The sequence below is a fragment of the Notolepis coatsorum genome (genome assembly GCF_963971535.1).
Source record: "Notolepis coatsorum genome assembly, chromosome: 5".
NCBI lineage: Eukaryota > Metazoa > Chordata > Actinopteri > Aulopiformes > Paralepididae > Notolepis > Notolepis coatsorum.
The window spans coordinates 113475262-113500488 of record NC_140169.1 but is presented as its reverse complement, the minus strand read 5'-3'; the positions used below and the strand labels follow the sequence as shown (position 1 = coordinate 113500488).

General features: G+C 48.0%; 1 protein-coding gene across 6 annotated transcripts in view; it reads left to right on the top strand.

Annotated features, from left to right (window-relative positions):
• The window catches only part of evlb (Enah/Vasp-like b), a 199944-nt gene that overhangs the window by 113651 nt on the left and 61066 nt on the right, over window positions 1-25227 (top strand). For all 6 annotated transcript variants that reach the window (XM_084315409.1, XM_084315412.1, XM_084315408.1 and 3 more), the window contains exons 2-3: window positions 6656-6824; window positions 19336-19513. In XM_084315409.1, coding sequence (XP_084171535.1) covers window positions 6656-6824; window positions 19336-19513 — 347 coding nt within the window. The remainder of the gene's footprint in view (window positions 1-6655; window positions 6825-19335; window positions 19514-25227) is intronic.

The window sequence follows — 25227 nt, the reverse complement described above, 5'->3', positions numbered from 1 at the left end:
TTGTACAAACTGCTAACGCTATGGCAAGATGTGTGTAGGCCTATGTAATGTTAATGGCTATGTTTTTAAAGTCGTAATGAAGATTGATTTATATTGTGCGTGCCATTTTTACACAAACTGACTAGCACCTGGCTGGCTGCAGTGCTGCTGCTGCTGCCTGCAGCCAGTGCAGAACACCGGCTCCGCCAAATGATTTTTTTTATTTGCGTGTCATCTGAACCATATGATACACAGACGCTCCATTACCGGATAAATATATATAATTAGTAAACTGTCGGGGGCATTAAGTGCCCCCCTTAACTGATTTCCGAGGGCATTTTGTCCATTTTCAAGGGCATTATGCCCCAAGCCCCCGTTAATTTCGAACCCTGCTGTCAATGTGTGTGGTCCATGTCAAGTCCTCGGATATGTAGGCTCCGAGGTACTTAAAGCTGTTCACTCTCTTGGGCTCCAGTAGCTCACCGCGTATCTCTGCGCTATTTCTGCGTCGGGAGGAGCCGTGCTGCGTCACGGTTCTGGTTGACTCCGAGTTCGATTCCCGGACCCGCCGTCATTTGCCGAATGTCTTCCCCTGTTCTCCCTCCCGTTTCACTCTACAACTGTCGGTCATGCTTGACCAGAAAAGCGATAAACGCTAAAAAATGAAGTAAAAAAAAAAAAAAAAAGCTGTTCACTCTCTCAACCGGTGCCCCGTCGATGCTGAGGGGGCTGTAGTCCTTGACCCCCGACCTCCTGAAGTCCACAATCATCTCCTTTGTTTTGCTGACGTTCAGGGAGAGGCTGTTTTCCTGGCACCATCCCGCCAGGACCTTGACCTCATCCAGGTAGGCCCTCTCGTCGTTTGCAGAGATCAGGCCCACCACCACTGTGTCGTCAGCAAATTTGATGATTGTGTTGCTACTCCGCTGAGCCACACAGTCGTGTGTGTACAGGGAGTAGAGGAGGGGACTCAGAACACAGCCCTGGGGGGCCCCTATGTTGAGGGTGATGGATGAGGAGGTGCAGTTGCCTGCTCTCACCACCTGGGGTCTGCCCGTCAGGAAGTCCAAGACCCACTGGCAGAGGTCATAGTTCAAGCCCAGGTCCCTGAGCTTGGCTATGAGTTTGGAGGGGACTATGGTATTGAATGCCGAGCTGTAGTCGATGAATAGCATTCTCACATAGTTCCCCTTCCTCTTGTCCAGGTGTGATGCTGCTGTGTGCAGCACATGGGCTATGGCGTCCTCCGTGGACCTGTTGGGGCGGTATGCAAATTGCAGGGGGTCCATGTTGATGGGGAGGGAGGAGCAGATGTAGCCCTTTACTAGCTTCTCAAAGCACTTCATGGCTATGGAGGTGAGAGCTACAGGGCGGTAGTCGTTGAGGCAAGCAGGCTTGGATTTCTTGGGTACAGGGATAATAGTGGACTTCTTCAGGCAGGTGGGGATGACAGCCTGTTCTAAGGACAGGTTAAATATGTCAGTGAATACCGGGGCCAGTTGGTCGGCATAGACTTTTAGGACGTGGCCGGGGATGCCGTCCGGTCCTGCTGCCTTCCTGATATTCACTTTTTTAAAGGTCCGCCTCACCTCATGCTCTGTTACCCTGAACACTGAGTCTCCATCAGCAGCAGACCCCCCCCCCCCCCATTGCCGTGGCTTGTGGGCTGGTGTTGTTATTACCAGCATCAAACCTCGCATAGAAGGTATTGAGGTCATTTGCTAAGGAGATGTCACTGTTCAGTTTGAGGGAGGTGCCTTTGTAGTCTGTCATCGTTTTGAGCCCCTGCCACATAGCTCTGGAGTCGGCCTGTTCAAACTGGAGTTCAATTTTATCCCTGTAGCGCCGTTTTGCCTCTGTTACTGTCCTCCTTACGTTGTATCGCGCCACCTTGTGGTCATTCATGTTGCCTGCCACCAGGCCGTCGTTGTATGCTTTGATGCGCGCTTTCAGAGCTTCACGGACGGATTTGTCTACCCAGGGTTTTTGATTTGGGTAAACTCTAATTGTGGTAGTGGGGATTGTTTCTTCCACCAAAGTACGAACAAAGTCCAGCACTGTCTCCGTGTAGACATTAATGTTATCTGTGTCGCGGAACACACCCCAGTCTGTGCACTCAAGCGCAGCTTGGAGCGTCTCCTCTGACGTCACATCCCATTTCTGCACCTCTTGCGAGACTACAGGTGTGCTCTTGATTTTTTGTTTGTACTTTGGAGAAAGAAAGATGGCCGCATGATCAGACTTCCCAAAGCCACTAGCAGAATGAGCCTTGTATCCACCCTTGAATTGCGTGTAACAGTGGTCTAAAATGTTACCGCCTCTGGTGTTACAAGTCACATGCTGATAGAAGTCAGGCAAAACCTTTCTCAGATTGGCGCTATTGAAATCACCCACTACTACAATGGCGGCGTTAACGTTCGCTGCTTGGAGTTTGTTTACTTCGTCGTGAAGCCTGGAGAGCACGGCACTATCGCTGGCTTGCGGTGGAATATACACTCCGACAAGGATGATCGCCGTTAACTCCCTCGGAAGGAAGAAAGGTCGACACTTGATGGTTATATATTCCAGGTTGGGGCAGCAGTGGTTCGATAATTCCTTCACGTTGGCATTTTGGACTCCATATTGTGTTTTCACACAGAGAAGGAGCAGCCTGGGCTATCTCGCACCAGTAGAGCTTTTCCTCAGCTCACAGCAGCTCTCTGATTGGGGCTCTTAAGAGGAAGTGACTCGTGGGAGGGGCGGGATAGTGCGATTGCCCATTTCCCTGTCTCAGTCTACAACTGTGTCAGCTCACTTTTACTGTACCAAGGCTAGTCTGCCACCAGATATGACATTTAAAGTTCCACTCAAAACACTTTTTCTACAGTTAACTCGTCTTGGAGGCATGACTTGGGCTATACAGATTGTTATTAACTCCTCTTGGTGTGTGTGTGTGTGTGCTTGGCTCTGACTTATTCATGTTCCGAGGAGCTATAGTTAATTTTTCAACAGGTTTGGCCAGCAGTGAACTATAAAGTGTGTTTGTCCCATAAATGTCACTTTGAAAATACATTTTCATAATGCCCCCAACAACTTGACAGCCTACCCCCTCTCTCTCTGTCCCTCTCTGTTTCTCTCTGTCCCTCTCTGTTTCTCGCTTGCTCTCTCTCTCCCTCCCTCTCTCTGTATCTTTCTCTACCTCTCTGTCTCTCTCTCTCTCTCTCTATCTCTCTCTGTCTCCCTCCCTCTCTCTGTCTCTTTCTCTCTCTCACTCTTTTTCTCTCTATCTCTCTCACTCTGCCTCTCTCTCTGTCTCTCTCACTCTCTTTCTCTCTGTCTCTCTCTCTATCTCTCTCTGTATCTTTCTCTACCTCTCCCTCTCTCTGTCTCCCTCCCTCTCTCTGTATCTTTCTCTACCTCTCTCTCTCTATCTCTCTCTGTCTCCCTCCCTCTCTCTGTATCTTTCTCTACCTCTCTGTCTCTCTCTGTGTCTCTCTCTCTTTCTCTCTCTCACTCTTCTTCTCTCTATCTCTCTCACTCTGCCTCTCTCTCTGTCTAGTATCTCTCTCTCTCTCTAAGTCTCTCTCTGCCTCTCTCTCTCTGTCTCTCTGTCTTTATCTCTCACTCTCACTCTCTCTCTCTCTCTATCTCTAAGTCTCTCTCTGCCTCTCTCTCTGTCTCTCTGTCTTTATCTCTCTCTCTCTCTCTCTCTCTCTCTCTGTCTCTCTCTCTATCTCTCTCTCTCTCTCACTCTCTCTCTCTCTCTGTCTCTCTCTCTCTCTCGTCCCCACTGGGGGTCTCTGTTTGCACGATGTATTCATGCTTGTAGATGTTCGACACCTTCTTCCATCAGTTCACCAATAATAATAAAAGAAACACACTGCTGGTCTCACTGGTACTCTTTAGTGATTTAAAAAGTGTGTATCCAAAACACTAATGCGCATAGTGTGGGCATACGGGGTGGCAGCACTCAGTGTAAGATACAAGTCATTTATACCCGGCTCTGTTCAGTTTAAAATTAGTGTTTTCATGCGTGGTAATGAGTCGTTGCTTGTTTGCTATTGTGATATACACTGCATGAACGGTTTAGCTGAGGTAGAATAGATGGGGAATGCTGTTGTTATTTGTTCTGTATATTTGTTGTTCTGTTTACAGAGTAATTTGAGGATTATAAGGTCGATGACCTTGTTAACTGAGAACCTGTGATGAAGGCTTGTTTGTAGGACTTCACCCCATGACCCCGTTCATCTACCCATCCATTTCAATCATATTTTAGTCACTATATAGGTTACCCTGAGGATCATCTCTCCACCATACATTATAGATTTATGGAATTCTGGACTAAATCAAGCACAAATATATTCTCAAATGGGGTCCACAAGGCCTAGTGTGTAAAGACTATTAGGTTTTAAACTGTGTGTGTATCAAACAGGAAGAAAGACTGTCAGATTTTAAACTGTGTGGGTATCAAGCAGGAGGAAAGACTGTCAGATTTTGAAATGTGTGGGTATCAAACAGGAAGAAAGACTGTCAGGTTTTGAACTGTATGGGTATCAAACAGGAAGAAATACTGTCAGATTCTAAACAGTGTGACCATCTAAAGGGAAGAAAGACCCAGGGTTTAGTGTTGTTATTATCTGCATGCGTTATTATTTACCCTTTTTCTTATTCTCTGCATTGCTTTTATTCTGTATGCCATTTTATGTCTATTTTACTGCTGTGAAGCACTTTGGGCTGCAATTCTTGTATGAAAGGTACTATACAAATAAAGGTTATTATTATTATTATTATTATTATTATTATTATTACAATTATTATTATTAATGTGGGGGTCCAGGTTTAGAACCACTGTACCACATTAATCTCCTTCTCCACTGATCTGGAAGGTCAGGATAGGTACTGTATGAAGAAGTAGATCTTGTTTAGTCCCCTTGAAGTTATTATCAAACCCTACACAGATTTGAATGCAACATTTGCCAGAAAATTGGATTAACGTTTGTTAGCACACTCATCTATCTTGGTACACTGAAACTCTCTCTATCTCTATCATATACCACCAGTCTCTCTCTCTCCTCTCTCTCTCTTTCCCACTCTCTCTCTCTCTCTCTCTCGCTCTCTCGCTCTTTCTCTTTCTCTCTCTTTTCTGTATGTACCTGGTTCTCTCTTTTCCTCTCCTTTTATACATGTTCTATCACTTTCTCTCACTATCTCTGTTCTATCTCGCTATTGCGCTCCCTCTCTACTTCCGAATCTCTTTATTTTCTTTCCTTTCCTCTCTCCACTCCTCTCACTCTCTCCCCCCCCCTCCCTCTCCACCCTCTCTCTGACACAGCTCTTTCCTAAGGCCTCTGGGTCTGATCCACTAATTTTAGCTCAATAGCGACAACAAGGCAAAGAAGACACAGATGGGACTCTCCTCATTCTTGAGCCAAAATTATTTCCCAATTTCCTCCATTATCCTCTGTTTATTCCCTATCTCCCTCCCACCCTTCCCACCCCCTCTCTCCCCTCTACCCCTCCCTTCCTATCTCCCTCCCTCCTTCCCTGCCTCCCCCCTAACCCCTTCCTCCCTACCTCCCTCCCTTCCTCCTTCTCTTCTTTCATCCCTCCTTCCCTGCTCCCTTCATCCCTCCTCCCCCCCTTCCTTTCTTCCATCCTCCCTCCCTCCTTCTCTCCTTCTCTCCCTTCCTCTCTCCTCCCACCTCCTCTGGTGGTTAATGTGCCCCGCCCTCCGTCCCACACTGCGTAGTGAACCAGCACCACCTCCCTCTCTAGAGCTCCAGCAGTAGTTAAGCGCATTGAAAAGGCCAAACGACAGTCCTGCCGTCAATGGCACTATCATACCATCGACTGTAGTCAGTGTGTGTGTATGTGTGGTGTGTTCACACAAACATACACATTCATGCACATACATACACAAGTAGGCGCATATGAAAACACACACAGAGAATCATAAACACAAGGGCATAGACAAACAGAATGACACATGCATGCATACACACACACATGCATACTGACAGAAAAACAGACAGTAGCTGAGACACACACAGCCACACTCACAATGACTCAGACAAGCACATGCACTGCACACACACACACACACACACACACACACACACACACACACACACACACACACACACACACACACACACACACACACACACACACACACACACACACACACACACACACACACACACACACACACACACACACACACACACACACACACACACACACACACATACAGAGACACACACACACAACTTTATTATATCAACTCATTTAGGATGTCGGCAGATGCTGGAGCGGCTGATTGCATTTGGATTTGGATTAAACCATTAGTCCAACACTTGATTAGAGGCCTGGCCTGTTGTGTTCATGACCAGATTTAGCTCTATTACACCACAACATGTTCATGTCCATCTCATCATCTACTGCTGCACTGAGCCATTGTTGTTTCAGCCAGCTTGGTTGATTGGTTGATTAATTGGTTGATTGGTTGATTGGATGATTCGTTGATTGGTTGGTTGGTTGATTGACTGATTGATTGACTGATTGATTGACTGATAATTAACTGAAGCTACACAATGCAGCTGCACAAAGCCACTATGTCATTAATTGTCTCTCTCTCTCTCTCTCTCTCTCTCTCTCTCTCTCTCTCTCTCTCTCTCTCTCTCTCTCCCTCCTGCAGTGAACAGAGTATCTGCCAGGCGCGGGCCTCTGTGATGGTGTATGACGACACCAGTAAGAAGTGGGTTCCCATCAAGCCTGGTCAGCAGGGCTTCAGCCGCATCAACATCTACCACAACACTGGCAACAACACCTTCAGAGTGGTGGGCGTCAAGCTGCAGGACCAGCAGGTAACCGGACTGGACGCACATCTTAATAACAGTTATAATATACATGGATACAATATACCTCTTCCCCCTCCCCAGTCACACAGGGGGTCCCCCAAGGCTCAGCCCTAGGCCTCCTGCGTTTCATCTGCTACATTCTCCCCCTCGGTCACATCATACGCAAACACCACCTCAACTTCCACTGCTATGCTGATGACACCCATATTTACATCACCACACAATCCCCCCACAGCCCTCCCCTCAGTCACATTGAATCCTGCATCACTGAACTACAAACCTGGATGACCCATAACCTCCTCAAATTAAATAGCGACAAAACAGAACTTTTCATCATCGGCACCAACACCACCCTCACCAGATCCGGACCCATCACACTCACCATCAATGACTCCACCATCACCCCCTCCCCCCTAGTCCGCAACCTCTGTGTCATCCTCGACCCCACCCTCTCATTTGACCCCCATGTCCGCTCCATTGTCAAAACTTCATATTTTCACCTCCGCAACATTGCCAAAATCCATCACTGCCTCTCCCCCCCTGCTGCTGAATCCCTCATACACGCCTTCATCTCCTCCCGCCTGGACTACTGTAACTCCCTCCTCACTGGCATCACCTCCCGCTCTCTCCATAAACTTCAGATGGTCCAAAACTCAGCCGCCCGCCTCCTCACAAACACCCGGTCCCGTGACCACGTCACTCCTGTCCTCCACTCCCTCTACTGGCTCCCGATCAAGGAACGCATCAACTTCAAAACACTACTCCTCACCTTCAAAGCCCTCCATAGCCTGCCCCCCCTACCTGACTGACCTCCTTCTCCCCTACCGCCCCACCCATTCCCTCCGGTCCTCTTCCACTCTTTCCCTCACTGTCACCGTCATCCAAACTCAAAGGTTTCGGTGACCGGGCATTCTCACGAGCTGCACCCCGACTCTGGAACTCCCTCCCTCAGACCATCAGAGACTCTCCCTCACTCTCCACCTTCAAATCCAGACTCAAAACCTACCTGTTCTCCCTAGCATTCAACCTTCCTTACCCATAACCACCCTCCTCCAACCCACCACCATTTCCCCCTGCCCTACGTTCTCTCCTCTCCTGCCCCCCCCAACCCCCCCTTGGTTTTCCCTTACTCTCTTCCCAACTGTCTCCCCTACTCACTCCCGTATTTGTTATCCGTTACTCATGGTTTTATGTTCCTGTGTATTCTTATTGTTCTCCGTTTCCCTGTGGTTCTATGTTTCTTTGTTTTCTTTGTTTCTTTTTTTGCCTATTGTCAGCGACTTTGGGTCTTTGAAAAGCGCTATACAAAATAAATGAATTATTATTATTATTATTATTATTATTATGGAGAGGAGGACACACATCGTAAAGGACCAATGTCTAGGATTTCGTGGCATCTAGTGGTAAGGTTGCAGATTGCAACCAATTGATAATCCCTCGCCCTCCCCTTCCAAGTGCATTGTAGAATCTACAGTGGCCATGAAACTCGAAAGGCCACTCTATTCTATTTTTTTATACTTTATTGTGTCAATAAAGTCACTCTACATTTAGGTGTAGTATATGTATACACACACATATACATAGTTACACATATCTATACATACATGTATCCATACATACACATACATACATACATACATACATACATACATACATACATACATACATACATACATACAGTGATGGGCAAGCTACTTAGAAAATGTAGTAAGCTACACTACAAGTTACTCTCGATTAAATATAGCTCAACTACAATGGAAGCTATCCCCAGATAAATGTAGCAAGCTACACTACAAGAACATGGCAAAAATATCGGCACTACTTTTTATTTTTATTTTTTTTACTTTATGATCAAGTTTCCACCAAACAAATAGGCAGGCAAAAAAAAGGTTCAGTTTGATTGTTTATTAGAAAACTGAAACAAGCCCTCGGTCTGGCTTTTTGTGTCATCATTTTAACATGAACTTGTATTATGTACAAAATGTTAATAAAGTATGAGGAAAGAACTGTGGAAACGTAATAAATATAAGGCCAAATCAATCAAATAAACACCAAAATATATATTCTCTCTATTGGAATGGAGACTTTTCAGCACAGGATAAACTGCCCACTTTATCAACCAAAAACACACTTCTTCAATATCAGAATTTTAACTAATAATAACTGTCTTGCTGCATTTTACTATTAAGTTCAAGTTTCTTTAACTCTTTCAGTGCCACTCACGAGATTTCTCGGGTTTTTTTATAGGTGGTTGCGTGCCACTCACGAGATTTCTCGGAATTATTATTATTATAATTTTTTTGCGATCTGAAAAATTATTGCATCACCCGAGCCTACCCGAGTATAGCCGAGGGGCGCCGGCGATCACTGTGGAAAAAAGCGCCCCCCTGTCGTCTCCCAGATGACATAAGTGATTTTGGAATGGACTCAATGAAAATGAATGGGGAAAAAAATCCGGTACTCCACATTTTCCAGTTCACTGATCCAGCCGGGGTTACTAGAGTTCATTCTGGAGCCTCAGATCCCCGCGGATCATGGAGTTCTACTGTATCGCGTTGGATCCATACACGTATCGATTTTTTCGAATGGTGATCAGGAATTGGAATATACCAGTTGGATACCATCTAATGTCAGGTAAGGACTCTATGTTATCAGTGGTAGGATAATCAGAGTAAGTTTGATGAAGTTATAAGCTGTTTTGTGAAATGTCTTCTTTTGGTTTCACTGTAAAAGTCCGTGAGGAAATCAACGGAGCGATTATCAGTGCGCGGCCGTAAAATATTCATCATCTAGCGTTTATTTGAAAACGATTCATAAAAAGGCAGACGAATATCAACGTTGTGGAATATTCCACTAAAAGACGATTTTCATAGAATTCTCCAGAATGAGCTGTTTTTTATATCAAAACGGGGGCTTTTCTAACTGCTCTGAAACGGCAACGACGCGATAAAAAAACAATCTGCCTTCACAGCACTGACTGGAAAATAGTCTTTGATAATGCAATGGGCAGATTAGACACATAGCCATAATTTAAAACATAGATTAGGCGATATTAACGTTAACATTGGCGCCGATGGTGGCATTCAAGCGGTAAAACGGAAAACCAGGCGTGGCGCTGAAAGTGTTAATAGTTGTCATACAGAAGTCATACAGAAGTATTATGCTACCATGTCTATACTACCACCAACTATGCTAATATGTCTATACTACTACAGTATGTACTCAGAGTATAACACTCAAGCTCGACACTGCTAGACAAACAATACTACTTATCCTTGGCTGCTAGATATGTACCACTCCTGCTGACTTGTTGTACACAATTTGTAAGTTGCTTTGAATGAAAGCGTCAGCTAAATGACCAAATGTATTTAAATATATAACTCACAAAACATTCCATGGCCCCAAAATCATGTGGGGACCCCCCCTGGGGGTCCTGACCGACGCACAGGTTGAGAACCACTGCTCTAGGTGATCTTTTCCTTCTAGTGTATGTATTATTTATGTTCGTTTTTTTTTCGTTTTTTTTTTACCCCCATAATATTGTTCATTTTCTGCCTACAGTGAAACATGATAGCAGCTATCTGTTAGTTAAATCTGTTGACAAAAAGTGCACTGACTTGTGTGCTGTTTGGGAACAGTTGACAATGTTTATGTAAAGCTTTTCATCAGCTTACCTGAATATATGTGTTCTCAAGTTAGTGCTGGCCGTGTGGGAATTTGAGAGAAGCTTCGTTTTTGGCTGACACAATAAACACCTAAACACATGTTTTAGGCGTTTTTTCAGTCAAACTCATACATTTTTCCAGATAGGGCCATGGAGAGGCATTGTTGTTATTGACATCATCTTCATCAATGCCATCAGCCCTGGAAACATCGAATCCTTCTGCCATTTCGCGCGGACTGGTTCATTCATTCATTCATGGTCTGTGTTTAGATTTTGATCCTGGTTTTGCGGAGCTGGAGTGGCATGTCCCGCCCTATCCTGCCTCTGATTGGCTTACCCGTAATGTTTTGGCCTAATCGTGAATCGTCATACTCATATCTAAACCAACCAACCAATCATAGTGGGTTTTCTCCAATAGTATCCAGCTGCAGGACCGGAGAACACGACACTCTCAGGACCGAAGACACTTTTATTTTTTTTTCTGTTTCTCCGGAGAGTAGCGTGTAGCGTTTTGCTGACGTTACGTCACTACTTGATTCTAAAAATAGCTGCGCTACAGAGAACGCTACTTGGTTCAAAAGTAGCGACGCTACCATCACGCTATTGAGAAATGTAGTTCTATATCATACTGGCTCCGCTCAGCGTCATCTGCACTAACCTCACTTCGTGCACAGCACTGAATAAAAATCCACAATGTACCTTTACATACCAGCATCCGTCTGGCCACACCCCTATCCGCTACCTTCATAAGCAGGTGTGTGGTCACCTACTTGCCTCCTTCTTCACTTTCACCACAAGGAAGTGCCTGTTGTATACCCCACTTGACGAGGTTGTTAGCTGAAGAAAGTTGAGAGGAAAACAGAAGACGGGAAGATACGTTGACATTATATCTTTATTTTCTCTCTCACTATTTCGAGAAAATACGGCGATATTGTCTTCGTCACTGGAGTGTCTGGAAGATGATGATCATTCTGACCTCCACCGGCTTTTTCGTATTAGGGGCTTGCGCCGCTGATATACTCCCCAACTGCAGTCCTCCTTGCTGCGGCTGGATGGGTATTGACCCTCCGGTCATACAGCTGGACTGTGGGAGGCACTGGCTGTTGTGAGAAACCGGTTTGCTTCCGTGTTGGGTGAGTACTGTTTTGCTTGCGAGCGCTAGTTGTCTGTTAACGCTATGGGGGTTAGCTGCCAATTTTACGAAAGCCGGCCCCGGACTGGGGTCCTCTGCTCGGCTTCTTAATCGGCGGACGGAGGATCTTGGTCTGACACCCAACCTAGTGGGCTGCGACCGAGACCTGGTTGAACCCAGGATTCTCTGGACAAGCGGATGCTTCTCTGTCCCGTGCAGGCCCCATTTTTTACGATAATGTGAAAGTGCTCCCTAAGGCATGAGGAAAAGTGGGCATGGATCTTCGTTATCGGGAGTTCCATGCTCAAGTCGGCTGCAGCCCGGATGGGAATTGTGCCGGCTCCGCTGTATGTCTGGTAAATCACAGTTGAAAACTGTGTTTGACATTTCTTTTTCTCTTCCCTCTTAGGATGGGGAGGGACTCAGGCGGCGGCCTGTCTGAAGTGTGGCTTATTATGTCGTTGTGTACAGTTCAGGTGATAGTTGCTTAGCTGGCGTGCTAGTTTGTGGCCTACTGTGTTAGCCAGTCAGCTGTTAGCTGCGGCGCTAGCTCGTTGTGTTCACTAGGCTAGTAAACATTAGCTTGTTGCTATCAGTCGGACGGCTGTTAGCTTAATGCTACACTGTGGAACGTTACTGTGACTATAATATACCTTAAAACACTCTGACTACGACGTCATCTTTGACAGAGGATGTTAGTCGACCCTACACCCGGGTGCCAGTGCCAGCGAGGACTTCGTCAACATGGAGAACGGCGGCTGGGTGGCGTAGCGGACATACCCTTGTCACCAACGCAGGAGATGCTGGGTTCGACTCTGTGTCCCGTTAACCAGTGTTGCAGTCCTCTCGGCCTGCGCTCAGGGTGAAGGTAGGAGTCCTGACCGGACTTTAAACACTTCTTCTTTTCTTCCCTTCTAAATGTTTTGTAATAACGATGTTTCCAAAACATGTGTTGCTGCAATACATTGAGGATACGATGCGTGTTGTGTGTGAATTGTCTTGTCACTGGTATAGCTTCTCTCTCCATAGTAAATCGGCGTTGTTTTTTACATGTGTGAAAAATTTGTTGTGATGAGAACATGTGTGTTCATGTACCGTTGTAACGTGGGTGAACTCACAACTAAGAGGGTTAGTTAACCTGTGAAGCTATGCTTAGTGACATGTGATTGAGGAATGAATCTTTTTCTCAGCCTGTGATGACAATGAACAGCATGTTCACATATTAACAGGGGTACCTGTTCAACTTGGTCGTATCAAGGGTAAGATAGGAGGGGTGACCCCCCGGTTTCCCTGGGGCTTCCCCCCCTCCTCTCAGACATGTTTGGTTACAATATATTGTGTCACTGTGTTTGTGGGGATACGATGTAACCCTCAGCTTAAGTTGCTGGGGTTGTGCTTCCGCTTGAGAAACTATTTTTTCCTAAAGAAAAGGTTGTTTGGTCACTTATCATGTGTGCTTAGCAAGGTCTGTGGCCATTACATAATCGAGGACTTGTGTCTTCTCTCGTTATGAAAAACGGCGTTCCTCTGTAGTAAGAGTGTACTTTTGCCATTTTTTGTTGTGATGAAGGGTTGTGTGTGTCGTTGTGATCTACAACTGGGTTAGGTTTGGCCGACAGAAGCACATGTGTAAGTCTGGATCGGGGTTCTTAAAGGGGCCCTCTCTGTTCTGTGTTTTTCCTTAGTAAAACTCAGATAGCAGGTTAGCACATGAGCTATGTGAAGCTGTTAGATGCTTCATGTAGCATGCTATGACTGTGTCATGCTCTACTTTGTCATTACATCGTATCAGGGGTGAGGGGTCGTAAAGGGGTGAACTGGTAATCCTTTCCTCCCCTTTTCTGATTGGTCAGGGGTTAAAACCCCCTGTCCTTCAAGGTTCCTGTCACGTTGCTGTTCGGCACGTTACAGGGTGGGGGGGGGGGGGGGGGGTTTCCTGGTCCCACGCCCTGAAAAATTGGGCGTGTGCACCGCGGAAATGTCCCCGCCATAGAGTACGTCACTGAGCTCGTCTCTATTGGTAAGACTTCCGTGAGTTGTTCAGGTCCATGTTATGGATCTGTTTCAGGGAGTTGTCAGAGCTCCTCCTCACGAAGCTCCTCCTCAGGGAGAAGTGCCTTCTGTGAGTTCGGACTCTCCTTCCCAGTGAGGGAGCCTCCTCAGAGTTTCAGAGCCTCCTCCTCAGATTGTCAAGGTGAGTAGAACTTCAAAAAGGAGTTCTGCTCTATTGTGTGTGTATTCGATTCAATTCGATTATTGAGTGTGTATTGGTTCAGTGCCTCCTCCTCGGAGAACCCTAACCCAAGTGTTACATAGCTCAATGTTGCAATATTTCTTTTCAATCTATACAGCTTGCGTGGGAAGTCTCTCTGGGGGTTCCCCGTCCTCTCCTTTTTGGAGTAGGTGGACGGGATATTGTTTAGGGTTTCCCTGACTCCTTGCCTTATAGGTCTGTTGAGTCATGGGTTTCCCCCCGTCATAGGGGTACGTCGCTCACCGTCCCCTCTTATGAAGTGTGGTTGACAGGGTGGTGTTTCCCTCAGCCGCGTCGCATGGGACCCATGTCCGTATTATTTCTTCTTTTTCTGGAAAATGTAAAATAAAAAAGCGGCTTCTTGTCGTTCCCCAGGCGGCTTGGAGGAACGGTATCTGGTGTCTTGTTAGACTATCCATTGATGTGTTTTGGGTCTCGACGCGTACATAGTGCTGGCTCTGGGTGTTTCTGATAGGAATCACGCATGAGGCTGGTGCGCCTTGGTTGCTCGTTATTAAAACAGCGTTTTTATAGGGCAACTGGGATGGAGTTTGTCTCTTCCGAGCGCCAGTTTACTAGGTTTGTCTCGACGGATTTTCGTTCATATCTGGGGGATGTTAACGGAATAGATCAAAACATAGGTAGAGGGGTCTCACGCCCTTGGGGTGGGCCACTAAGCGCGGTACAAATGGGACCGTCTGGGTGGCGCCCTCTTTTCATGTTTTAGATCGACACGCATACCTACCCCCTCTCTTGGAGTGGGGATGTCGGCTTGGTTAGGGCACGGGACTGGTTCTGGTCACGCTGGTCCAGGTCAGTTAACCCGTTGTCCGCCGGGGTAAAATGCCGGGTCGGCCCGGGTGTCACAGGGTTGGGCGTTATGGAGACCCTTTGTTGGGTACAATGTTGTACCTGGCACTATCATGAAGGGGCTGGTTCTCCTTTCTTTTCGCTCCTCTCTCACGCATGGCGAAGAGGGGGCTGTTGGGGTGGTCTTTTGGACCTCCTCTGGTAACCCTGTGTGCCTCCCGAGCCGCCGGGCCCGGTCCGAAGTAATGTTTCGTCGACCCGTAGGCCTGGAATAACCCTTTTTGAAAACTGAAACACTTGTACTGCGGTATAGCCAGTGTATACCTGCAGGTGTGTTTTGGAGTTTTTTCTTGAGGGGTTATAGGAACAACCACCACATGTGGTACCAAGAGGGTGGTTGATTCCCTGGTGTGTTGGAGCGGAGTCAACTCCCGGGTTACCCGGTTGAGTGTGCCCCTGCACGTTCATGACGTCTGCCAATCGTGTCAGCCTTCTCTGCCTCGACCCCTCTGGGTGGGTTTTTTTTGGTGGAGGCTTTGTCATGGTGCGCAACAATGCCAGCATACGCCCCTTCCGCCGAGGTGCTGTTTTCAGTTGACCCCTTTGGCGCCTGTCTCGTCCGCAGTGCTCCAGGCTCGGGTCTAACGCCTGCTGCCTGGTTTGAGGGATCGACCCCTCTGGGGTCGTCTCCCTGGTGCGCTGCCTGCTTCCGCTGTAGTATAGCCTTTTGAGTGCTTCAAGTTACGGCCATGCTGACTGCCTGTGTTGCAGGGTCAGTGTGCCAGGCGGCGTACTAGTGGGGGGAAGGGCCCGCTCTTGGAGGGGCCCTGTCCGAATACGCTGGCGATGTGGGGGGCGGTGTCACTAAGTGACCGCCTGGTGAGGTCTTGATGCTTTGGCGTCATTGACCTCTCCGGGCCCCCATTTTCCGGGGGATCCAGTCCCTTCAGTGGGTCTGGGTCTTCCTTCGCACTCCGCTGCTACGGCCTTGCCACGGGGTTGAGTTTGCTCTTGACCCCGTGATTTTGGGGGCAGTAACAAGGGTTGTTCCTTCCGTTCGTTCCCTGGTGGCATGCGGGTTGTGCGTGTGCATAGTCGTGGGGTCAAGCCAGGGTCTGCTCACCCTGTGCGTTGAGTTGCTCGAGTTTCTCTTCGCACGGTCGGATCCGTCTCCCTCCCATCCTCCAATAGGGAGGGTATCCTCCATTAGGGAGGGTCGGGGGGCTCGGTCCTCTCCGGTCTGATGGTTGTGGGGGGCCTCAGCGGGGTACATTTGTCGAGCTTCTGGCTGTAGTGCAGATGACGCTGAGCAGAGCCAGTATGATATAGAACCTAAGGTTATGTATATAACCAAGTTCTATGAATACTGGTGACGCTCAGCGTCAGGACACCACTGCGGCCCTTGACCTCGCCTTGTGGTGAACGTTTGGGAAGGAGGCGAGTAGGTGACCACGCACCTGCTTATGAAGGTAGCGGATAGGGGTGTGGCCAGACGGATGCTGGTATGTAAAGGTACATTGTGGATTTTTATTCAGTGCTGTGCACGAAGTGAGGTTAGTGCAGATGACGCTGAGCGTCACCAGTATTCATAGAACTTGGTTATATACATAACCTTACGTTAAGCTATGTAGCGTCGCTACTTGTAGCTAGCTACTGCCCATCACTGCACATGTACATACGTATATTTTAAATCTTGACACTTTTTTTTCTTTTTTTTACCCATCACCCATACAAAAACAAAAACATAAGTGCATACATGCATACACCACTATAGATGTTACTGATCCTGGACTAGTAAACCTATCCATCCATCCATAGTATACATCCCATATCCATCCCTTTGATGAACATACTCAGCTGATAGAGTTGTACCCTTCCTGATGACTTGTCGTACAGAACTTGTAAGTCGCTTTGGATAAAAGCGTCAGCTAAATGACTAAATGTAAATGTAATGTAAATCCCTACTCGTCCCCACATACATATGTAACGGATGGTATCATGAAGCGCAGTCAAGAAGGGCTGGGGTGAGTAGCGGTGCTATGGGTTAAACTCACTCTCACATCCTCAAAAGACTCATAGACCCAGTACTTAGTGGATTGGATTCACCTCTTGGTATAGCGGTCTGTGTTGCTGCCTGCGGTGTGGGAGACCGGGGTTCGACTCCCACTCGGGGCATCGAAGTTTGAGGTGACGTTGTCACAACCGTTACACATATATATAAAATATATAATAATAATAATAATAATAATAATAATAATAATAATAGATAGATGAAAACAAAAAAAAGGGAAAATGGACTTGAATTTTCATTATAGGTGTGAAAGGCCACTCTAGAGCCATTGTTTGGTTTGCCCGTTCTGGGATACTGTGTAGAAACATGGCGGTGGAACGTGGCGGGCTCCGCGAAAGAGGACCTGCTCCCTATGTAGATATAAAGGACTCAGATAACGAAAACACAATTATTCTCATTTTGAGGTGATTATAAATGTATTAAAATATACGTATTAATATTATATTCCATTTCTGCTATATATTCTTCTTACACATTGGTAATTTAATAAAAGTCATAACACATGGACAGGACACACATTTTAATAAAAGTCAGGATATACAGGCAGCACTTTGAGGCTGATGTCATTCAGAGTAGCCAGTGTAGAGGTCTGCAGCAGCACATAAGCACATATAAATAAATAAAGTTATTATTATTATAACAATTTGATCAACAATTCAGACCAACGGTATTCTATTCATTGCACTTTATAGAATAATGTGTGTTACCCACATTGACACTTTGTCTATATTGTCTATCCCCTTCCCTGTTGAGGGCAATGTTGCCCATCCCATTGCCATACAATTCATATATTATTGCAGTAAAGACAACGTAGAAGAGTTTTGAGGCAATTTAGATTTAGATTTAGGAATTTTATCAATTTCCCACAATTGTATTGTTTGTTTGTTCCTTTGCAATGTGTTATCCACATGTCGTCAGCTTGTGACTGCAACTTGTTTCTGTTTGCGGACGACTCAGCCCTGCTGGTCTCTGACAAGAACAAGTTACAGGTTGAAAAAAACCTCAGCTCGGAACTAGGCAAAATCTGCATATGGCTTGCTGATAACAAACTATCATTACACATGGGCAAAACAGAGTCGATTCTCTTCGGTTCAAATAACAAACTCAGCAAGACCGACGGCTTCTCAGTTACAGTGGGTGACAATATGAAAGAAGAAATTACCTACCTGGGTTCCATCCTAGAGGCAAATCTTTCCTGTGACAAAATGGCATCCAATGTAATAAAAAAAAGTCAACCAACGAACTCGATTCTTGTACCGGATCTCCTCACTGGTAAACAAGAATACCCTGAAGACTCTGGCAGGAGCACTCATTCAAGGGTACTACGACTATGCTTGCACCTCATGGTACCAAAGTACCTCAAAGGCGCTAAAAACAAAATTACAAACATCTCAAAACAAACTGGTCAGACTACTGCTTGACCTTACTCCTAGAACCCACCTCACCCCTGCCCACTTTGACAACCTAGGATGGCTTAGAGTAGACGACAGAGTACAGCAACTTGCAATGGGCCTGGTCTATAAGATACACTACACGACCAAGGTACCCATGTACATGTCAAAATACTTCCCAAAGGTCAGTGAATACCACGATCACAACACCAGAGGGAGCTCCACAAATCATGTTAAACCAGATTCGGCTCAAACAAGGGACTAAACACGTTTCAATGTGGAACGCCCTACCCAAAGCTGTAAAGGAATGTGAATCACTACCCACTTTCAAAACCACTCTCAAAGAACACCTACGGGAGACTGCAATTCGAAACTGGCCCCTGTAAATGTCCTAACCCAACCCCCTCCAATGTACAGTAAATTACCAAGTATGGTTTTGTCAATATTCCAATGTACAGTTTTCCAATGTACAGTTTTGCTTGTACAGTTGTACAGTGTCCCCCACCCACCCACCCCTCCTACCCAACCCCCCCCCCCCCCCCAACCACCTCCAATGTACAGTCCCCGACCCCCCCCCCCCCCCCCCACCCACCCAACCCCACCCCACCTACCCAACCTCCTCCAATGTACAGTTTCTACGTCAAATGTATATACTCTCTTTTCTGGACTCTTTTTGTATCACAAACAGTACTGTATTTGCAAATCTGGTATGTCATAAATGTATGTAGCAGTACTGTCTATCTGTATGTCGTGTATGTCATATATGTTATGATGAATTGAAAATGGGCCACCCTGATGTAAACAAGATGAAAGTATTTCTCTGGTCTGCATCCCCTTAACAATTGTATGTATTGAGCTGTACTGTACTGTACCCATTCTGCAATCTGTTAATAAAGTTTTCAATCAATCAATCAATTAATATTGTGACATGTAACATTATCAATGCCTACTGCAAACAGGTATGCTCATTTCCATTGACTATAAATATTGTCCCTTTGTGTCATTTTTATTCAATTAAATTAGTCTACTATGAATTTATCTGTAAAAAATGTAATAAAAAAGTGATCTCTCCCTTGCTCTCTCTCTCCCTCTCTCCTCATCTCCATCTATCTCCCTCACTCACTCTCTCTCTCTCTCTCTCTCTCTCTCTCTCTCTCTCTCTCTCTCTCTCTCTCTCTCTCTCTCTCTCTCTCAGGTGGTGATAAACTACTCTATAGTGAAGGGTCTGAAGTACAACCAGGCCACTCCTACCTTCCACCAGTGGCGAGATGCCAGACAGGTCTATGGCCTCAACTTCGCCAGCAAAGAGGAAGCCACCACTTTCTCCAACGCCATGCTCTTCGCTCTCAACGTCCTCAGCACCCAGGACGGAGGTGTGTGTGTATGTGTGCCTGACTTCATTATAAAATTGGGGACATTTTAGACTGCAAACCGGTAGATCAGGGATGGCTTTTACAATAGCAGACAAAAACACCGTCCCCAATTAGGAAGAAGCTGAGTTCCTGATTAGTGGATACGTTTAGGGTCAGGTTCAGGGGTGTAAAGTACTTGAGTAATTGTACTGTTACAATACTTAAGTACTGTTTTGGGGGATTTGTACTTTACTCAAGTATTATTAGGTTTGTATACTTGTACTTTTACTCAATTAAATTTCAGAGAAAGAAAACATACTTTTTACTCCTTATATTTAAAATGCAGACCTACAAAGTACAAAGTACAAATCTCGCAGGTCCAACTATTTGAATTAGTATATTTGTTTCTCTGGCCGAACCAACGTTATATTTCGTATGACTTATCGCGTCCCGCTCAAGCCTATTGAGATACCCCTTATCTCCTGTACCTACTGTACTCCACCACGAACACAACTTATACACCCACACCTGACCGGGTCCCGCCTCTATGGAGGCGTAGCCTATAAGACCATGGTCCTGGTCACCAAACACCCTTCCTCTATTTTCGTTCCATCATATTGGATGCAATGCACCTTATGTAACTAGTAGTATGAAAAAGATTGGAGGAATTACGTAATGTTGAAAGCTTACCGGAGGTTGCGTGGCCCTGGCATCTTCGAGGCATGTTTCAGCGACACAACGGGCCTATGTTGATGTTCCTCATCTGTCGGCAGCCAGATCAAGGTGCAGCATACAAGGTTGGCTATCGAGCCGGGTTGTACAACGGTGAGCCCTGTGTCATTAGGCACGGGTATTAGTGTTAGTAATGCTGGGTTGTTGTTACACAACCATGTTGTGTGTCGGCGCCAGGGGGGGATGGTTTGGTGAACGTTCACTGCGGTGAACGGGTTCCAAACGGTCCTGCAAGCGTGCTGTTAAACAACTAATGCTAGCTACATGCTAATACTAATGCTACATGCTGAACTCTACTGCTACGCTGTTCTAATGTCTCCGCCGTGAGATGTTGTCACTTCTCCCTCCTCTTGCCCGGTTCATCAATGAAGGTCAGTCGGTAGCTGATGTGGGGATTTTGCTGAGTCCTATTTACATTTTTACGGGTAAATGGGTTGACAACAGGGTAGGCCGCCTCCCCTTAACGTTGTGTATATGGGTTTGCTCATTCTACAGTATTTTGTGGTTTAGTTCTTTTATTCATTTAACCCTTTCATGGTGCACACCACAGTGGAGGTTGCTGTTTGCAACCACCAATGGTGCTCCGTGTTAACATCAGTCCTTTGCTTTTGACATATTGAAACAGTGCCCCGCCCGGCCGACGCCATGGGTGGGTCGGCCTGGCGAGCGGCTGGTGGGCTGCTAAAGCCTGTACTGCCACGGTATGGAATTGGCAGCGATTAGAACTGTGTTCGAATTGCTGTTTTTTCTATAAAAAAAATGGTATCTGGTGGCGGGGCCTTGAGGGCCAGCCGACGTCGACACATCGCGCGAGGTTGTTGACGTTATTAGCTTTGACCCAGCCGCAAGCTATATCCGCTCAGGGTTCCCCTCTCCGCAGGGGATTTTGGTCTTCTGCTGGAGCGCGGGCGGTATTGTCCTAGGCCCCACACCGCCTCACACCGCGCAGCCAGAAGAAGAGAGAGCACGGCCTCGTCAGCGGCGATGACGAGGCCCTCGACAGGCGGCCATGTTTTCCCCCGCCGGAGGTATCCTGGGCGTTGAATCGACAGGTGTCCACAAGGCCGACAGCCTTGGCGGCCGAGGGATCGGCCATGTTGGATGGGTTCGGCTTGAACAACAAGCCGTCACCGTCCTGCCGCGAGCAGCCCGCTCTCCGATCACTCCCTTCCCCAACACCAGCGGAAAAAGTGGGCTCTGATTGTTTCCTTTGGCTGCGGGCCGCGTGCCTTCGTTGAAGCGCGGGGGCGGCCCCACTTTTCGCTTCTCATGGGGACAGGGGCTGACACCCAGTTGATGGCTGAGCCTGTCCGTGAGAATGTTGTGCTGTCAAGCGGCTCCCACACCATAAGCTGTGTTGGTTGAGCCTGGTGTTACGTCTGTCAACTATAAGTGTTGTCAGCAGGGGGGCTCGAAACCTTTTGAGGCACACAGTGCGGGCTTCCCCGGCCTCGCCTTCGCCAGGCCAGGTATCATGTTGGTGCCTCCCACTCCTGAAAGATTGGCAGTGGTCTCGCAGGCACGCATGATTTGGGTGGTAGTAATATCACTGCAGGGCTACGGTGTGTAGGAACCCATGGGGTCCTTACACCTTGCATGTCCGGCTGCAGAACAACTCCTCAGCATGTTCTGGAGGGGTGTTCAGTGGGGGGGCTTTTTTCACCTAGAAAGCCCCCCGTATCAAACCGGCCCTTTCTGTCGGGGTCCCCCCTTGGGTGCGATTGCTTCATGGGTGGTGTCAGGGTCAGATGTCCTGACACGGAACGCTCTGCTCGCACGGTTCCAGGGTTGGCTACGCACAGCGGGTGGGACCGGGCCAACTATCCACAGTTCCTGGCGGACCTGCGCCACATGGCGGCGGGTGCATTGGGAGTGTCATCACATATGACTACGGCAGTACCATATGTCGAGGTGGATGGAGAGAACGCTCAGGCGGGGACTTGTGTTTACACAACCCCACCCGTTTTCGGGTTTGGTACAGACCCTATTGTCAGGGTCTCCAGCAGTGACAGCTCTGGTCAACGAGATCCAATCTCTGTGGATGAAGCAAGCCATCGTCGTGGCGTTCTCCTCCCGGTGTTCTCTGGTGCCTGAGAAATCGGGAGGGGGGGGTGTCAGACCCAGGCTGGACCTGTCCCATGGGAAGGTTCAGCATTTTTTGGATCGTCTCCTACCTGTTGAACACTGTCAGGTGGGGGTCTGGTTCTCCTCCATAGACCTGTAGGATGTGTATGCGCATCTCCGATCTTCCATCTTAGGGCTTACCTACGCTTCTTTGGAGGGTTAGCGTATGAGTACCAGAGGCTGCCGTTCGGTTTTCTCTGGCTCCCCGCATCTTCACCAAGTGCGTGGAGGCCGCACTGGGGCCTCTGCGTCGTCAGGGGTTACGGAGTGTATTCTGCCCTGACGACGTTCTGGTCCTTCGCGGTCAAGGTGGATCGTCAGGTCTCGTACCAGGCAGGTCCCTACCAGCCTGGGGTTGCTGTAGACTGGAAGTAGAGTACTCCTCTTCCCAGTCAACGGTTGGAGGGCTATGGGCATCCCTCTCAGAGCGTGTTGTCCTAGGACGGTTACGGCGCTGTCTCACGTCACGTTTTTCACCGACGCCTCCCTTGCTGGTGACGCGTCGGGCCAACGCAGTAGAGGGCAGCTGGCAAAACATGCTGCCCGGTCTGCGCTACGTTCAATGTGTTGGTGTTGAAAGCGGTCCTTCTGGTCCTCAAACGGTGTTGATCAGGACGGACGATACGACGTCAGTGTCGTGTATCGACAGACAGGGAGGAGTACGCTCCCCCCGTCTGCACCAGGCGGCGGGTGGCTGGCTATGGGCGTCCTCCATCTGCGCGGCCTGTGGGTACAGGTGTACTGTCGCCGGGCGGTCCTCATCCTGACGGGTGGGGATTACGTCCGGACATATCCAGGCAGGTCTGGGACCGATGCCGTGCCGCCTGGGATTCTTCCCCATACATCTGTTAGGTCAGTTGTTGGGACGGGTACGTTGAGGGGTGCAGGTTCTTGATCCTGATGGTGTTACAATCCGGAATGCGCATGCTCCCTCCACTGTTGCGCTTACGCAGGCAGATGACGTATGTTCCAAGTGTGGTGTATGGCGGGGGGCCGGGACCCAGTCTCCTGCCACCTGGATGCTGTCCTTAGTTACCTCCAGTCTCTCCTTGATAGACTGTCGGCTTCGACGGTGAGGGTATATGCAGCAGCTATATCCTCCTATCATGAGGGATTTGAGGGGATGTCTTGTTCAGCCACCCTCTTGTGAAGCGGTTCCTGCTTGGCGCTCGACGCGTTAAGCCGGTGCAACGCTCCTTGGCTCCGACTTGGGATCTTCAATTGGTCCTCGGTCGGTTGTCCTTGGCCCCGTTTGAGCCGCTCGAGCAGGCGCCATTGGAACAGCTGTCGTTCAAGACCGCGTTCTTGCTGGCCGTCACCTCCGCTGACGCGTGGGTGTGCTTTGTGCTCTCTCGGTACGTCCAGAGTGCCTGTTTTTCGTCCGATTGCGGTCCCACTCTGCGGCCTAATCCTGCCTTCGTGCCTGTAAATATCCGGAGTTCTTCCGCTCCAGGGATATTGTGGTTCAGGCGTTTCATCCGCCTCCTCACGGTAGTGAGTTAGATGCGGGCCTTCACCTGTCATGTCCGGTCCGTGCTTTGGGAATTACCTCAGCCGTACTCAGGACCTCGGGGTCACCGTTCAGCTTTTTGTCTGTCACGGTGGTTCTCATGCCGGTAAGGCACTATCAAACAACGCCTGTCCCATTGGTTGTCCGAGGGCATTGCCCTCTGCTACACGTTGGCTGGGCAGGATCCCCCTGGGGGCGTCAGGGTGCACTCCACTCGTGGGGTGGCTGCCTCTGCCGCTCTCCTGGGTGGGGCTTCGGGGGAGGATCATGGTCCTCCCCGGGCCCCTTTGTAAGGTTTTACCTCATGGACATGACCGGGCGTTCTGTCTCACAGGCGGTTCTGGGGTCTGTGGCCTTTCCTGCTTCCCGTCCTTTGGTAGGGTAGCAGGAGTGTGTGGGTATGGGCCACAGTGTGTTAGGTCACACGTGGTTCCGCCTGTGCTGTGTGTTCAAGGGGTTCTAGTTCCCTCTTGTTCGCACTCAGGTGGAGTTGACTGCGCCCCCCCTTTCGTTAGGAAGGATGGGGTGACAGGGCTCCCCGCACCCCTTGATGTGGGCTTACGGGTCCTCAGGGGGTACATCTGTCGGGTCTCACGTCCGCTCTAACCCATATCTCAATAGGCTTGAGCGGGACGCGATAAGCCATACGAAATATAACGATAGGTTATGTATATAGTAGTTATATGAGTATTGGCTGAGCGTCCCGCTCTAAGCGGCCCTGAGTTCCCTTTTGAGGGATCTTTTACTGGAACGGGATTTTGGCGAGGAAGGGTGTTTGGTGACCAGGACCATGGTCTTATAGGCTACGCCTCCATAGAGGCGGGACCCGGTCAGGTGTGGGTGTATAAGTTGTGTTCGTGGTGGAGTACAGTAGGTACAGGAGATAAGGGGTATCCCAATAGGCTTGAGCGGGACGCTCAGCCAATACTCATATAACTAGGTTATATACATAACCTATCGTTAACGTTATTAGCTTATTAATCCTGCGGCCGGACTTTATTTAAAAACAGCCAATCAAATCCCCATCAATGGAAAATGAACCCACCCATACCCATGCTGATTGGTCCTTGTGCAAGACTAGAAAGCGGGGATCTTTGATTAAACACCTGCTATCAGAAGAATAGACAGTCAGAAAAAAAGTTTTTACTTTGACTTTTTAGTACATTTAAAAGTAGAAACTTTTTTACTTTTACTCAAGTGTGTTTTTAGCCAGATACTCTGACTTTTACTTGAGTATGATTTTGAGACGGTACCCATACTTTCACTTAAGTATAATTTCTGGTTCTCATGCCGGGAACGCACCAGGGGCGCGCGCAGGCACTCACGGGTTTCGTGCAAGAACCGAGTCTGACTGGGCAGAAGCGCACGG